Source organism: Rhipicephalus microplus, chromosome 7 (genome assembly GCF_043290135.1).
Source record: "Rhipicephalus microplus isolate Deutch F79 chromosome 7, USDA_Rmic, whole genome shotgun sequence".
Classification (NCBI taxonomy): Eukaryota; Metazoa; Arthropoda; class Arachnida; order Ixodida; family Ixodidae; genus Rhipicephalus; species Rhipicephalus microplus.
Window position 1 is genome coordinate 144,957,585 of NC_134706.1, and position 14,293 is coordinate 144,971,877.

General features: G+C 43.9%; 1 protein-coding gene across 1 annotated transcript in view; it reads right to left on the reverse strand.

Moving 5' to 3' along the window:
• Window positions 1–14,293, reverse strand: part of LOC119185228 (kinesin-like protein KIFC1) — a 120,708-nt gene that overhangs the window by 101,285 nt on the left and 5,130 nt on the right. Inside the window, exons 2-4 of the mRNA XM_075869827.1 lie at window positions 7,515–7,546; window positions 3,041–3,145; window positions 353–485 (exon numbers count right to left, since the gene is read on the reverse strand). Coding sequence (XP_075725942.1) covers window positions 353–485; window positions 3,041–3,145; window positions 7,515–7,546 — 270 coding nt within the window. The remainder of the gene's footprint in view (window positions 1–352; window positions 486–3,040; window positions 3,146–7,514; window positions 7,547–14,293) is intronic.

Consider the following 14,293-nt stretch of genomic DNA (forward strand, 5'->3'; position numbering starts at 1 on the left):
AGGCCTGACCCGCTTCTAAATTGCACCTGATTGAAACCAATAAAAAAAAGCTTTACTTAAAGTACAATACGCAGTACATATGAAACTTTCACATTACACCACAGAACGCTGACTGAACAAGCACTGGCAAATACGAAAGCACATTGGAACATCCACCAACGCACGTGGAAGCACTTTCAACACATTGTTAATTATTTTCTAGACTTGCGTAAACCCACTGGCATTGTAATGAAACCAAACAAATGTGAATGTATACAAACTGCAACCACTAAAGCCTGTCGGGTTGACCCAACAACCTGCATCCAATTGGGGCCAATCCTTTGAATCCCAGTTGACGGGACGGTTGACGCACCTTTTGGCCGTGCATTAGCACCATCCAAGCAGAGGGCGGATCCCACAACATTGCGCTGCAACCGGCCAAATGGCACTGGCGCGGCTGCACCTGGACGTGCCTTCTTGGGCTGGCTCGAAAGGGCCACCTGTGGCTATAGTAACAAATGATACACCAGTATAATATTCACACCCAATAACCGGTGAAAATACTAGTATCCTACGTGTTGCAATTGAAGAATTCATTCAAACAAATAAACATGCTTGGCAAAGAAGTAACTGTCACTGGTCCATTTTCAGTTTCACCACGCAAAGCAATGTCCCCGAAATACTTTCAGAACCGGCACAAATAGAACCAGGTTCAGGCAATGCAATGTAACCCCACACGCAACCTTTCAGTGACAATTTCATGCGATTTAGCAACTTCCGATATTCTTGCTTGAACACTGCTGATGGTTTCCGGAGTTCCACAGAAAGTGTTATGCTGTGTTAGCTGATGGTTTCTGAAGTTCCACAGAAGGTGTTATGCTGTGTTAAGACAAATGCTAACACTAAGGTACCGTAATTTCAAATGACGAAAAATTTTTACGAGAATTGTGCTGCCTAGAGTACTTAGTATCATTTCTACCATCTGGTTATCTAAAGAGAGCACAGCCACTTCTCAGTTGCGCTCCCTTTAGTGCTCCCTCGTTGAACGTGGTGCTGCCAGCACTGCTTTGCATTGCCAGTCTGAATCCACCATTAGGGCGATGAAAACGTGATTCGCACACAAAAGGGCACAATGGCAGTCGATGGATTCATGGACAGAATACGAAAAAAAAAACCGTCCGGAATTCTAACAGGACGCGAGACAAGACAGAAGCAACGACAACAGCACTAACTTACAATTGATTTCATTTTTAAACATCTGGGCACATACCCAACTGAAAGTAAAAAAACAATGAAGAAAAACACTATCGACACCCGCATGTTTCGTCAACATATGTTACAGCTATGCGCGACAAGTATGTGCTGCTAATATCACCAAAGGTTCAAAACAATCTTTGTGAAAGAAATATGGCATGCTGACACAAATATATGGCATCTATCATTTCCATGGTCCTCTGATTGCTCTTTCTTTTTACAACTATTGTTTTGGCAAAGACTGGTTTGCAGAGCCAGAAGGAAAGGCCTGGATAGCCACTCTGTGTTGTAGTTATGCTAATTTATGCATGTTCACGCTTTTCCTATATTTCACTACAAGATAAAAGGATTGATTGAACGATATTTTCAACATTTTGATGCCTTCAATGGAACACAACTGTGGCTGGATTCTCATTTATTTTACATTGCATTGCAAATAACGTTTTAGGTGCACTGAATAACAGCTTTGCAGGAGTGGTCGCCTTTCTCAAGTTAAGCGCATTTTTTTTTACTTGCATGGTTTACACCTGTCCACATAGGGAAATGTAAAAATAAAGGAGCGAGTCCTCTTGTCACTCCTATATCGTGTTCTGGGAATATTTTACGCTGTTTATTCCATGTTGCATCCAACCAGTCACTGCTTCAGCACTGGCAGAGTACAGTTTAATTACAACTTGCTAAAAACTGTGGGGATCTGAAGCGCGAAAAATGCCATTGCACGGCAATTTTCACTGTACTGCCACTCCCTTGCCTCCTCCCATACTGTCGTGACAGCGCTTGGCAATTGATGGCACCCCGTGGTTGATGTGCTTAATCTTTGGCCGCAATAATGAGTCATGCCAGGGAAAGCTCTCCTCCCTCAGGCAGCGCCCAGTAAGCGTACGTTTTTCTTTCGTTCGCGTCCTCGTTGGAAACCGCCAGAATGTAGCCTGCCTGGTTGCCTCGGCAGGTGTGTTTACCTTTGTGTTAGCTCCAGTTGGATACAATAAGCCAAAGCGGTGCCTAGCACTCGAGCGTGGTCCTACTACCCTGACCTACGTGCATGAAGTTTGCCCTAGCTCCCTGGCCCAGCGATAATCCCGGGAGTGTGCAGCATAGCCACGAGGAATCTTTACCCGAGTGGTGTGTCAAAGCTGGCCATTGCCAGCTGCGATGTGCTCGCGGTTTTCCCTTGTTGGTGTACATACGTTTATGTACAGGCGCCCTTTGCTCACTATGTCCTGGGAGTGGACATTTTACTGTGTTTGGATGCGTCAAAGGCAATAAAGTGCGTATTATTATTAGTTCGAACACTGTCTTGCCACACACCGCTACATGCTTTGCTAGTCTAGTGCAAGCAGAGTGGTGAGCAGGCAACTGTATACGAGGCTTTGTGGCTCCCTACAGTGATCATTGCTATGTTGAGTATGGAGCTTATCACTAAAGTACACCATGTTCTGTAATGCAACCAAATTTCGCATAAAAGCAGCCCATCATGAAACAGTGTGCACGCTACTAGTGCACTACATTCAGAGCGTTCAAACACTGCGTTCTTTCAGAATTTCACAGTCTGAAGCATTCTCAAGCATTAACACCAGAGCACAACTGGTGTCATGTGTCGAAAGTACATCACAGTTGAGCTACTTAGACTACGTGGAATTCTTTGTGCATCCTACATGATAACCACACCGATACATTCACCTCTGTCAAATGGAGCTGTTCAACATCAGCAAGCACTGCATGTGTACAGTGTTCCGATGTTTCAATCATCCAGCCCCCCTGTCAAGCGTCTGCACAGTGCAGCGTGTGGTGGCAGCAGAGAGCTCACCTTGTTTTCTTTGATGCAGGTAGTGCTGAAGCTCCTCCGCAGGCCATTGACGCTCACCCCTGCTGGCCGCTTGGAAGGAGAGCGCAGCTTTCGCATTGCACCTGCCTGCAATACCAGTGAGATGTGCAGGGCTGATTAATTCTGATCAATTACAACACGACGACATCTCATGAACAAGTACGAGACCTAATAATGCATGCTCATTCTAACGATAGGAATACAAGCATTTGCCTGCATCAGCCCTGAACGTTCTACATCTCTTAAACTAGGAATATTGAGAAAACACCAGCTTACAGATCAGGTCAAAGAGTATGCATGTCCATCTGCAGAGGAGCACATAACTGGGCTGGTTGGTACAGGACGGGAACTAACGGCACTGGACACGGGATGAAGAAAGAACAGCATTGTCGGCACCCTCATCAGTCGTTCCGTCTTCATCCTGTGTCCGACCCTATTGGTTGCCATCCTATTTGAAAGCTCAACTTTCTAGAGTCGATTTAAAACTATGCTGCTGGGTTCATTCAGGCTTTCTATTCAAGTAGCCACAGGTACATGGGAGAGACAGAAGCAAGTATACGACAACATTTACGAACAGCTGGGTCACAGGATGGCTCACAGCAGCTGCCATGGCACGCCACCTTTATGCAGCTGAGGGCTCATGCCAATGCCATACAGTGCTCTTTTCAAATACAGACAGCCTAGCTGTTTGGCGAGCCGTGCGGCTTCGAGAAACGACATCCCAGGCGGCTGGTATCAGAAGGAAGGAGGGCCACTAGTAATTCCATATGCCGCCCGGTTATCGTAAGGCTTTCGAACTCGAGAGACAAGTCCAATATTTGAAAAAAAAAAGGGATATAAATTAAAGAACTCAAATATTTCAATCGTTGATTTTTCTCTGAACATTCGGGATGTCGGACAAAAACTGTGGGCAAGTGCGAAGCCAAACCGAGATAAGCATAAGAAGGTTACGTTATCATTTGACAAGTTGTACATTGGAGGGGTGGCATATGTCTGGCATGAAGAAAAAAATTATAAAGTACCAGTTAAAAAACGAGGCCCGAAAACCAATTCGCCCAATGACGAAGTCACACGCAAGTGTTGTCTTAGTTGGAGAAGCTAGCAAGGTTCAAGCAGCGCGAGAAGTTCCCCTTTCACAGATAACGACAATAGTATTGCTCACATGTGTTCACCACAAAGCAGTTGCGTATCACCAACTTAATCGCCCGCAGTGTTATCAATAAGGCAGATTCATTAGAAATTCAGTTGCCCATACACGACCTTCATGTCACTATCATTACGGAGACATGATTACATGGTCAGGTAAAAGATGATCGTGTATTCCCACCGTGATATAAAGTTTCTCGTAGGGACAGAGTACATAGGGGAGGAGGTGTGGCTGTCCTTACTAAATAACCAATTGATGCAACACTTATTGATGAAAATCCTGATATCGAGTGTCTATGCATTCAATTGTCATGCTGGGAGCATTTCTTTGTATTGTTCACATGTTATGGACCACCAGACGCTACACCCGATTACATGATGTCTAAAAGAATACATGCCTCATTTTCGGCATAAAAAAATTTTTCTCGTAGGCGATTTTAACCTGCCTAGTATTAACTGGGAACGTTTTAATACTAGGCAGGTTAAAATCGTAGGCGATTTTAACCTGCCTAGTATTAACTGGGAACGAGCTAAAAATTTAAGGACTACAGTCCTAACCAGTTGACACTAGATTATCGAGGCAAATGCTAGCATAAAGGGTGTGAGCCTGTGTGTGTTAGTTTGTAATTTGCAGCCTTACTTGAAAAAGACAGATTTTCTTGGGCATGTACAGTGAAGTTCTGACTTAGAAGTGTGAATGTGATACTTGCTAAAAACTTCATTTCCTGGTCATTCTTCATTGTTTTGTTTTTTGTGATGTGTGCGGTGTCATGTGTACTGTAACGTGAGCTATAAGCTGTAGGGTCATGCAATAAAACAACATTGGAAGTTTGGCGCTAATCCTGTTTGTGTTTCCCTTCTTCACTGCTGCATCTTTTCTTCATGCTGAAACTGTGGGCTACAGCAATACGATATTATAACGCACCAACTTACCCAATTGGCAGTACTTGAAATAAATGTTTTCAGAACTAACATAATACGTACAGAGAGAATCGGGAATCGGGTTCCTAAAAGTGGTTCTTGTGTGCGACAAAACTATAGAACAACATCAGATTTTGCACATCTACTCGTCTAACGAAGAAATTTCCATTCTCCTGCGGGTACCCATAGCATTCAATGTTGTCATCAGTTTAAGTGAATCAAAGTATAGCGCCGCTAAACCAGAGATTTGCTGAAAACAAATTCGCAAAAAATTTCTAATATAGACTCAGATGATCTTCGAGCGTGCCAAGCCCACGCACAGAACAGACTTAACAGTCGACAGCACGTTTAAGTGCCATATTGCAATAGAAGTTTGTTGTCCCTGTAAATATTCTCACAGGAATGTAGTTGCTTTCGTTGATCAAGCGTTTATGCAACCAATAGAAACGATTTTTTCCTTACAACTTTCTTGTTTGCACAAGCACTGCATCAGTTCTGCATGCACACTATTGTCATGTGGTAAGACATTGACTGAGGCAGCACTATGCGTGTTCAGAAATGAAACTTCTACATTTGGGTAAACCAGAGCCTGGAAACAAAGACGCAAGCAATTCAAACCACACAACGATAGCAGTGAACAAAGCGTCGATAATCTGGTATACGGTTACATGTTTCATACATGCGGCCTGGAACACTGGAGCCTTGTCACTACAGTGTTCACATAAGCAAGAAACTTTCATTTCTTCATTTATGCAAGTCATTTATGCAAGAAAATTTCTTTTACAGTGGGAGCTCTGTCACGATGTTGTGAAATTCTCCCTCCACAAATAAAAGTCAGCATATATTCAGCACTGTTTCATTCACACATACACTATTGCAGTCTGGTTTGGCTTACTAGAACTCAATGCAACATCAACAGAATATTGCTTTTGCAGAAGAAAGCTGTCAGTCACATTGCCAACACTGGTTATTTATCATCGACAACGACATATTTTCGCAAGTACAGTATAATTAAAATCCAATAGATGTACGAGTTCCACACCCTGCGATCATTTTACATATGTTCTTCTTCATGAAAACAATTTATCGAGTTCACGGCTGCGCTTCAACTAACAGTCACGCTATGAATACTAGGAATATTGGAGGCTGGCTTATACCGCGCTTTAGCACTGACTATAAACTTCAGTCGTTGAAATACAACCTCCCATGTATTCTTAACAAGCAAAAACATTTACATAAACTGGTGCTAAAGACATTACGTTAATTATTTTTGAATTAATAATGTATTCATACATTTCAACTATTTATGCATGCTGTACTACATTTCACTGTATACCTTTATGTATGCTTAGCTACCATGCTTTCTTTTTCTTATATTGTGTGGATATTATTGTTTCGTGTAGCTGGATTGATATGTGGGGTTTAACGTCCCAAAACCACTATATGATTATGAGAGACGCTGTAGTGGAGGGCTCCGGAAATTTCGACCACCTGGGGTTCTTTAACGTGCACCCAAATCTGAGCACACGGGCCTACAACATTTCCGCCTCCATCGGAAGTGCAGCCGCCGCAGCCGGGATTTGAACCCGCAACCTGCGGGTCAGCAGCCGAGTACCTTAGCCACTAGACCACCACGGCGGGGCTGTTTCGTGTAGCTTACTGCCAAAATTACAGGTGTACTATTGCTGTATTTCTTTCTTGTACTTTCAGCATTACATTTTTTTTTTCCTGTAAATAAACTTAGGTGTTTTGTTATTGCTTGTTTGTTATTAGAAATGCGTTCATTCAAAATAATTCCCTGTTACGTTTGTACTGGTATTGTTATATGTTTTGTTTTTGTGAATTTTTTCAACAATGTGTGATCATGACTTGTACATTCTTGGTGCAAAAATTTTCAGCTGTCACTTGTTGCCGTGTAATTGGTCTTTTGGGCCTTAGTCAAGCTGTTTCATTAAAGCTTTTAGCCCACGAGACCATCCAGAATTTAATGTTTTCGTTTTATTCTGTAAAATAAAGAGACAGAAAGAAAGACTCACTGCAAGGAACCCACATGATGCGACCTACATTTGCGGCACCCCGCGGGATCCAATCAGGAGGCAACCATCTACACCAGCCGCCACACACCAAAGAGAGCCATTCATGTGCTGCAGTCAGCCTCTCCCACCGGGCATCATTGCTGGCACTATACCGCCAACCATGATGATGGTAATAAACCTCACGAGGACTGCGCCACCCACCGCTCAGTGGCTGTTAACCCCAAATGCAGCCTATCCAACACTTATGTGTGCACCATGAGGCACAAACGACTTTGTAGGGGTGATAGCAGCTCAACAAAAACAAACTTGCGCACACTGAACATTTTGTATGCAGTTTGAAATGTGTGGCTTACCAGTCGACTTGCGCCATCTTTTGAGGAAGTGGCTGAAAGGAAAAGAAAAAGAAGGCCATGTCAACAGCTATTGGCAGAATAAGAAAAAGTCACAAAATTGCCATGCAAACATGTTTAAGGAAAAGTTCTTTACACAGCCAACGAGACTAATCAAATGCAGAATAAAATTTACAGGCAAAACCACAACAATGAAGCACACTGTAATGGAGAGCGACAAAAATTTTGACCATCTGATGTTCTTTAACAAGCACCGCGATTGCACACTACATGGTCCCCTAGCATTGAAAATGTGACAAGCACTGCAATAATCGAACCTATTGGGTCAGCAGCCGAGCACAGTGATTCACGGTGGCAGACATCAAGCTCGACATTGGGCAAGTGAACAAGAGACAAGCAAACAAACATTGCAGCATTCTTAATCTTTTTTTTTTAAGTGGTGCGCTTTATTTAAATTCTACTGCAAAATGGCAAAGTCTTCTGGCAAGTTTTCTGACGAGTGCAGCAACGTGCCTACAGTTACAGTTATGTTGGGTTTTACAGCACAGAAGCAACAATAGCTATGATGCGCCAGACACTAGGTGATTTTGATATTAGGGTTAAGATGTGAGGAGAAAAGCAGATTTTCGTTTACAGTTTGTTTAAAAAACCAGCGGCCTCTACGAGCTGAAAAACATCCTCTATGGGGATGATTGCATTTTCTGATAGTATTGACATCGGGTGTAAAGGTGTTTGCGTTCTGTAGAATTTTTTAAAATAAGCGTGTCTTCTTTTTTCAAAGACTGGGAATGTTATTAAAATATGATTGACAGTCAGAGGTTCCTTGCAATGTACGAGTTCTGGCTGATCTCCTCGCAGTAAAAAGTTGTGGTTTAGGCGAGTATGAATTATTCGCAGGCGGCATAGTATTACTTCGATAAAGCGCTTTTGAAGATTGCGTGACTGCCATTCTTGTAAAATAGGCTTGACAATTTGAAGCTTGTTATGCACTAGAGTTTGCCACTCTCCTTGCCATTTTGCCTTAAAGGCTGTCCGACAACTGTTGAAACAGTCTCTGAATGGTACCTGTATTTCTGCTATGCTTTGATGACTTGCCCTTGTTGCTACCCCGTCTGCCTTTTTGTTTCCAGGGATACCAATATGGCTCGGCACCCATACAAGACGGATTGTCTTGCCAGTTTTCTCAGCTCTTCCTAGCATCTGTAAAATGTCCCCGAGAAACTCTTTGCTTTTCGACCTTGAATTTAGGCCTTTTAATGCGCTAAGAGAGTGTGTATATGATAGCTTTTTTTGTGGTTTTTAGAAAAAATTTCTTCAAGAGCAATCAAAAGAGCATATACTTCTCCTGTAAAGACAGATACAAATGGCGGCAGTCTTAGGCATGTTTCTGAGTGTTTCGATATGACGGCCCCTCCTCTGTGTTTTTGTGTTTTTGAACCATCAGTGTGATATTCAGAATGTGTGTTATATGTTTCTTGTATAACTATGAAATCCTGGATAAGTTGTTTTTTTAGAGTTTCCTTTTTTCTGAAATGAGTTAAGGGAAAGTTAAGTAGTGCGAGAACTCCAACCATGGAGCCAGTACTTCCGGCGTTCGGACAACACTTAACGCCTGACTCGGTACCTTATATTCTAGACATATGTCTTCAAAGCACGGGAGAAGTGGTCTTATCGTGTGCGGTCTGTAGTATTGTATTCTGGTACCAATGTGAGAAACAATAGTGTGACATATGTGGCTTGATTTCAATCGGGTTCTTAATATATAGGATACACTAAGTACCACTCTTTGTTCCAGGCAAGGCTCGTTGCATTCAGCATACAAGCTCTGAAGGGGTGAAGTTCTACACGCCCCAGTCACCAAGCGCAATCCATGGGTCAAGACATTTGAGGTAAAATTTTGTGGCTGACCTGTAAATGACGCTGCCATAGCCAAGTATGCTGCGCACTATCGAGCGGTATATGCATAAAAGGCAGACTCGATCGGCACCCCAGTGTTTCCACGATAGTATTTTCAGGATGTTGAGCGCTTTGTTTGCTTTCTTTTTTTGTGTAATTCATGTGGGAAATGAAGTTTAATTTCCTGTACAGTTACAGTTGCTACCTCATAAAGGGAAACTTATGCTGCTGAGATCACGGGTTGGCCCACTCATGTCCAAACATGCTGTAGTTTACAGCCTTACATGCACACTGAGTGTTGTGCGCAAGCAACAACTCAAGATGGGCTGTAGTCACCCAATGTCACAATAGATGTATTAAAAGAAAGAAATACCCATGAAAAAGTCCTTCACTGTATGTTCTGCTGCTTAACTCATACATGAATAGGATGAAGTATTTTTCATGTTCTGAAACCAAGTGCCTACCATTACGCCTGGATAAAGAGAGTCTGGTGTTGCAACAACGCAAATGGAACTTGTTGAGACTCCTCGAGCTGATTGGCTCTTTCAATGCAGCGGGCTAACGTGTCGTGCAAGGTTATAAAGTTGTTCTAATGAACTTCACAGATTGCATGCTTTTATATTTTGTTTGCCTTTTTGAAGTATCATTTTAACATTACAAGATAGATTACTGCATCGAGGGCAGCACAATTATTTTTTGCCACATTGGTGGCAGCGGCATATGCTTCAAGCCTTTGCAGTAGTGACGCACTTCGCTCAAGCAAAAGAAGGCAGTCAAGGTGCACCTCAAGGCAGCAGCACTCCAGTGACACTAGCCAGCCACCGAGACTGACAAAATACTTGTATGATGCCGGGTCGATGAAGGATGGATCCCAAAAATAAACGATTGAACGCATCTCTGACTTTTGTAAGTCAGAGATGCGATCAGGATCAGACAAAGGTCGAATTCCCTCTGACGAAACTTCGTGGCTGAGAAAATGGGCAGTGGAAGCACAGAGCATGCTCTTCTGAACGTTTACGAGCAGGCCGTGGTCGTCAAGTCATTGGAACAACAGACGAAGGTGCCCATGGTGTTTTTCGGCATCACGTGAAAAAGACCAATATATGTCATCAAGATAGACGAAGCAGAAGTCGAGGCCACAGACGACTTCTTCGATGAAGGGCTTAAAGGTTTTCCCTACATTCCCTAGGCCAAAACTCATGAACGGAAACTCGAACAAGCCAAACCGGGTGATTATTGCCGTTTTTAGAACGTCATCCGGATTGATGGATTTGTGCGTTGAAGCCTTCACCAAGTCTAGCACTGAGAAGATGCGGTAGCCATCAATGCCATGGGCAGAGTCCTGTATGTGGTGGACTAAGTACTTGTCCAGAATGGAGCGCGCATCGAGGGGGCGGTAGTCCCCACATGGTCGCCAGCCAGCGGTTTTCTTTGGGACAAGGTGAAGTGGGGAAACCCGTGGGCCGTTGGAGCGACAGGCGATGCCTTTTCGAAGCATAGCTTCAAACTCTGCCTTGGCTATGTGCATGCAGTCTGGGGCAAGGCGACGGGCGCGACAGAAAACTGGGAGGCCTGGAGAGGTCTGAATGTAGTGCACGGTGGTGTGCTGCACTTTGTGTGGCATTACGCATAGGAGGTCAAGCCGGGAAACTCTGCGAGGATGGCATGGTACGCCACTGAGGACCTTGATGCTTGGCTGTTGGGCGGTCGTTCGCTGGCCTGGTGTGGAGTGTCCCATTGTTGCGTAGATGAGCCGGTCATTGCGGCAGTCCAAAAGGAGGTTGTAGAGAGCAAGAAAGTTTGAGCCGGTGATTGGCAACGACAAAGTTGCAGTGAAGGTCACGGCATAGGTTCTTGAGCTGGACGTGCATTCGCAACAAGCCATATGTCTTGATTTGAATGTGGACCGGTTCGCTGCGCTAAGCTTCACCCAGGTGTTGTTCACCCAGAGACGTTCACCCAGGTGCTGAATGGAGGTAAGCCGTCAATGTCATCAATACGGCGCGCAAGCTCTGTGGTGTTCAGCGGTGCAGTGACAGCCTAGGTGGTGGGCGACAACTGCGGCAAGGAGACCTCGACGATGCGATCAGCAGTTTCCCCGAGTTCATGGAGAAGTAGCCCGACCCGAGCCTGCCGCATTGCCTGGGCGTGCGGGGGTAGTCGGAGGCAAAGTGATTGCAGGAAATAATCCTGGACTATTTAGAAAAGTTAACACGAGCGCGAAAACTTGACACGATCACACACACGCACACACCCATGCATCAAACACAATGTGTTTGATGCATGGGTGTGTGCCTGTGTGAGTGATCGTGTCAAGTTTTTGCGCTCGAATTAACTTTTCGAAATGCTCTACCAACTAGCCCAACAACAAGTTCTTTTAGAATCCTGGACTATGTTGCCCGCGAGCGCACGCATGTGTCACAGCGGAGGTTCGTGCTCAGCAAGCTCCGCGGACTGTACTTCACTTCACTTCACTTTATTTTCCTTAAAGACCCCGCACTGGAGGTATTACATAAGGGGTGGGGTTAACACACATTTTTTTTTTTTTACAAAATAGTGGCTACATACATTTATTGAAAAACAGCAGATTTTAGTTTTACCGAAAATGATGATGAGCAGGTGGTTTCGACGATATGGCGGGGCAGGCCGTTCCAGTCAACTGATGATCGACAAAAGAAAGATGCAGAAAATGTTGTAGTGCGGCTGCGTGGACGAGAAACTTGCAAGTGGTGCCCTGTGCGCAGCGATGTGCGCGGTGGCGGGGCCAAAATATATGGGGCATGATGAAGCGAGCTGTAGAAAAACTTGTGAAAAAGGATTAATGAATCAATGCGGCGCCGGTATGATAGCGTGTTTAAACCAGACTGTGTTTTTAGTAATGATATGCTGATGTTATAGGAATATGACGATTGAATAAACCTTACTGCGCGATTCTGAATGGCTTCTAGGGTATTGATAAGACATGCTTGATGAGGTGACCATATGGGAGAAGCGTATTCTAGTTTCGGGAGTACGAGTGACTTATATGCTAGAAGTTTTACGTGGCGTGGTGCATGACGCAGGTGGCGTTTTAGAAATCCCAGGGTTTGGTTGGCCGAGGCGGTAATGCATGCTATGTGAGGCGACCAGTTTAAGTCATGTGAGAGTGTGACACCAAGGTACTTGAATGTATCCACTGTTTCTAATGAAGTGTTAGCAATAGTGTAAGGTGTGTATAATGGCTGAAGACGGCGAGTGAAACATATTACCTTGCATTTGTTGGGGTTGAGGGTCATCAGCCATTCGTTGCACCAATCCTGAATATTGTTGAGATCATCTTGCAGAACAGCGTGGTCAGCATTGTTAGTGATTGTACGATAGATGACACAATCATCTGCGAACATTCGGATTTGAGAGGAAACATGTAGAGGGAGGTCATTTATATAAATAAGAAACAGCAGAGGGCCTAAGACGCTGCCCTGTGGAACGCCAGATGTTACAGGGAGGGGGGCGGAAATGGAATTATTGATATGTACTGACTGTGATCGGCTAGCAAGAAATTCCTTAATCCAATGGAAAATATCGGGATGTAGATTCAACTGAGAGAGCTTAAGTAACAGCCGTTGGTGGGGTAACTTATCAAAAGCTTTTGCGTAATCAAGAAAAATGGCATCTACCTGTTTGTTAGTATCGAGGTTGATGTGCAAGTCGTGGATGAACATGGCAAGTTGCGTTTCGCATGAGAGGCCCTTCCGGAATCCATGTTGAGATGCGTGAAAAAAGTTGTGCCTGTCAAGAAACTGCATGATTTGCGTGTAGATGACGTGCTCCATTATCTTGCAAGGTACACTAGTCAGGGAAATCGGTCGATAGTTGAGAGGAGAGTTTTTGTTGCCTGATTTGAAGATTGGAACGACCTGCCCTTCCTTCCAGGAGAGGGGGATGCTACCGGATGATAAGGACTGCTCGAAAATAATTCTGAAATAGGCTGCGCAGATGTTCTTGGTGTTTTTTAACAGTTTTGTATTGATATCATCTGCCCCTGAAGTTGATGAAAGTTTAAGATTTTCAATTATGGCTATTATTCCTTGTTCGCTGAATTGGATTGCTGGCATGACACCTTGGACAGGGGGTGGGGGCACTGGTAGAGGAGCATCAGGTTCAGTGGTAAATACAGATGAAAAAGCAAGGTTAAATACATCAGCACATTCTTGCTCAGGAATCGCAATGTCGTTATGGTCGGTAATGACAACAGCAGTAGGTGGCTTGGGGTTTAAAATTTGCCAGAATTTTTGAGGGTTGCTCTTGAGTACACAAGGTAAGGTGTCATAAAAGAAGGAGTGCTTGTCATGACGTATAGCTGATAGGTAAACTTTCTCAGCTACGTAATATTTTTCCCAGGCCGTGGTACAATTTTGTTGCCTTGCGAATCGGTAAAGTCGTTTTTTCTTATTTTCTAGAGATTTTAATTTCCTATTGAACCAAGGTTTATTGCGGTTAGCTTGTACTGAAATAACTGGAATGTGGTTGGTGGCGAGCTCAGTAAACTTTTGTTGGAAGATCGACCAGTTTGCATGAAGTGTGCGGCTGTGAAAATCGGTGCAAAAAGTCGAGTAAAAAGCGATAAGTTCGTTGTTTATGGCATCGTAGTTGCCTTTGCCGTATAAGCGTATTGTTTTTCTCCACGATTCTCGTTTCAGCAAGGTAAAGCTAAAGACTGCGTGGATTATTTTATGGTCGCTAATTTCGCGGAGGTAAGACATCGAAGATAGGCTATTTGGACTATTGGTTAGTATAAGATCTAAAACGCTGGCTGAGCCATGCGCAACGCGTGTTGGTTGTAACACAAGCTGACTTAAATTGAAGTTAAAACAGAGATCGAGGAAATCATTATCGGCTTTACTCAG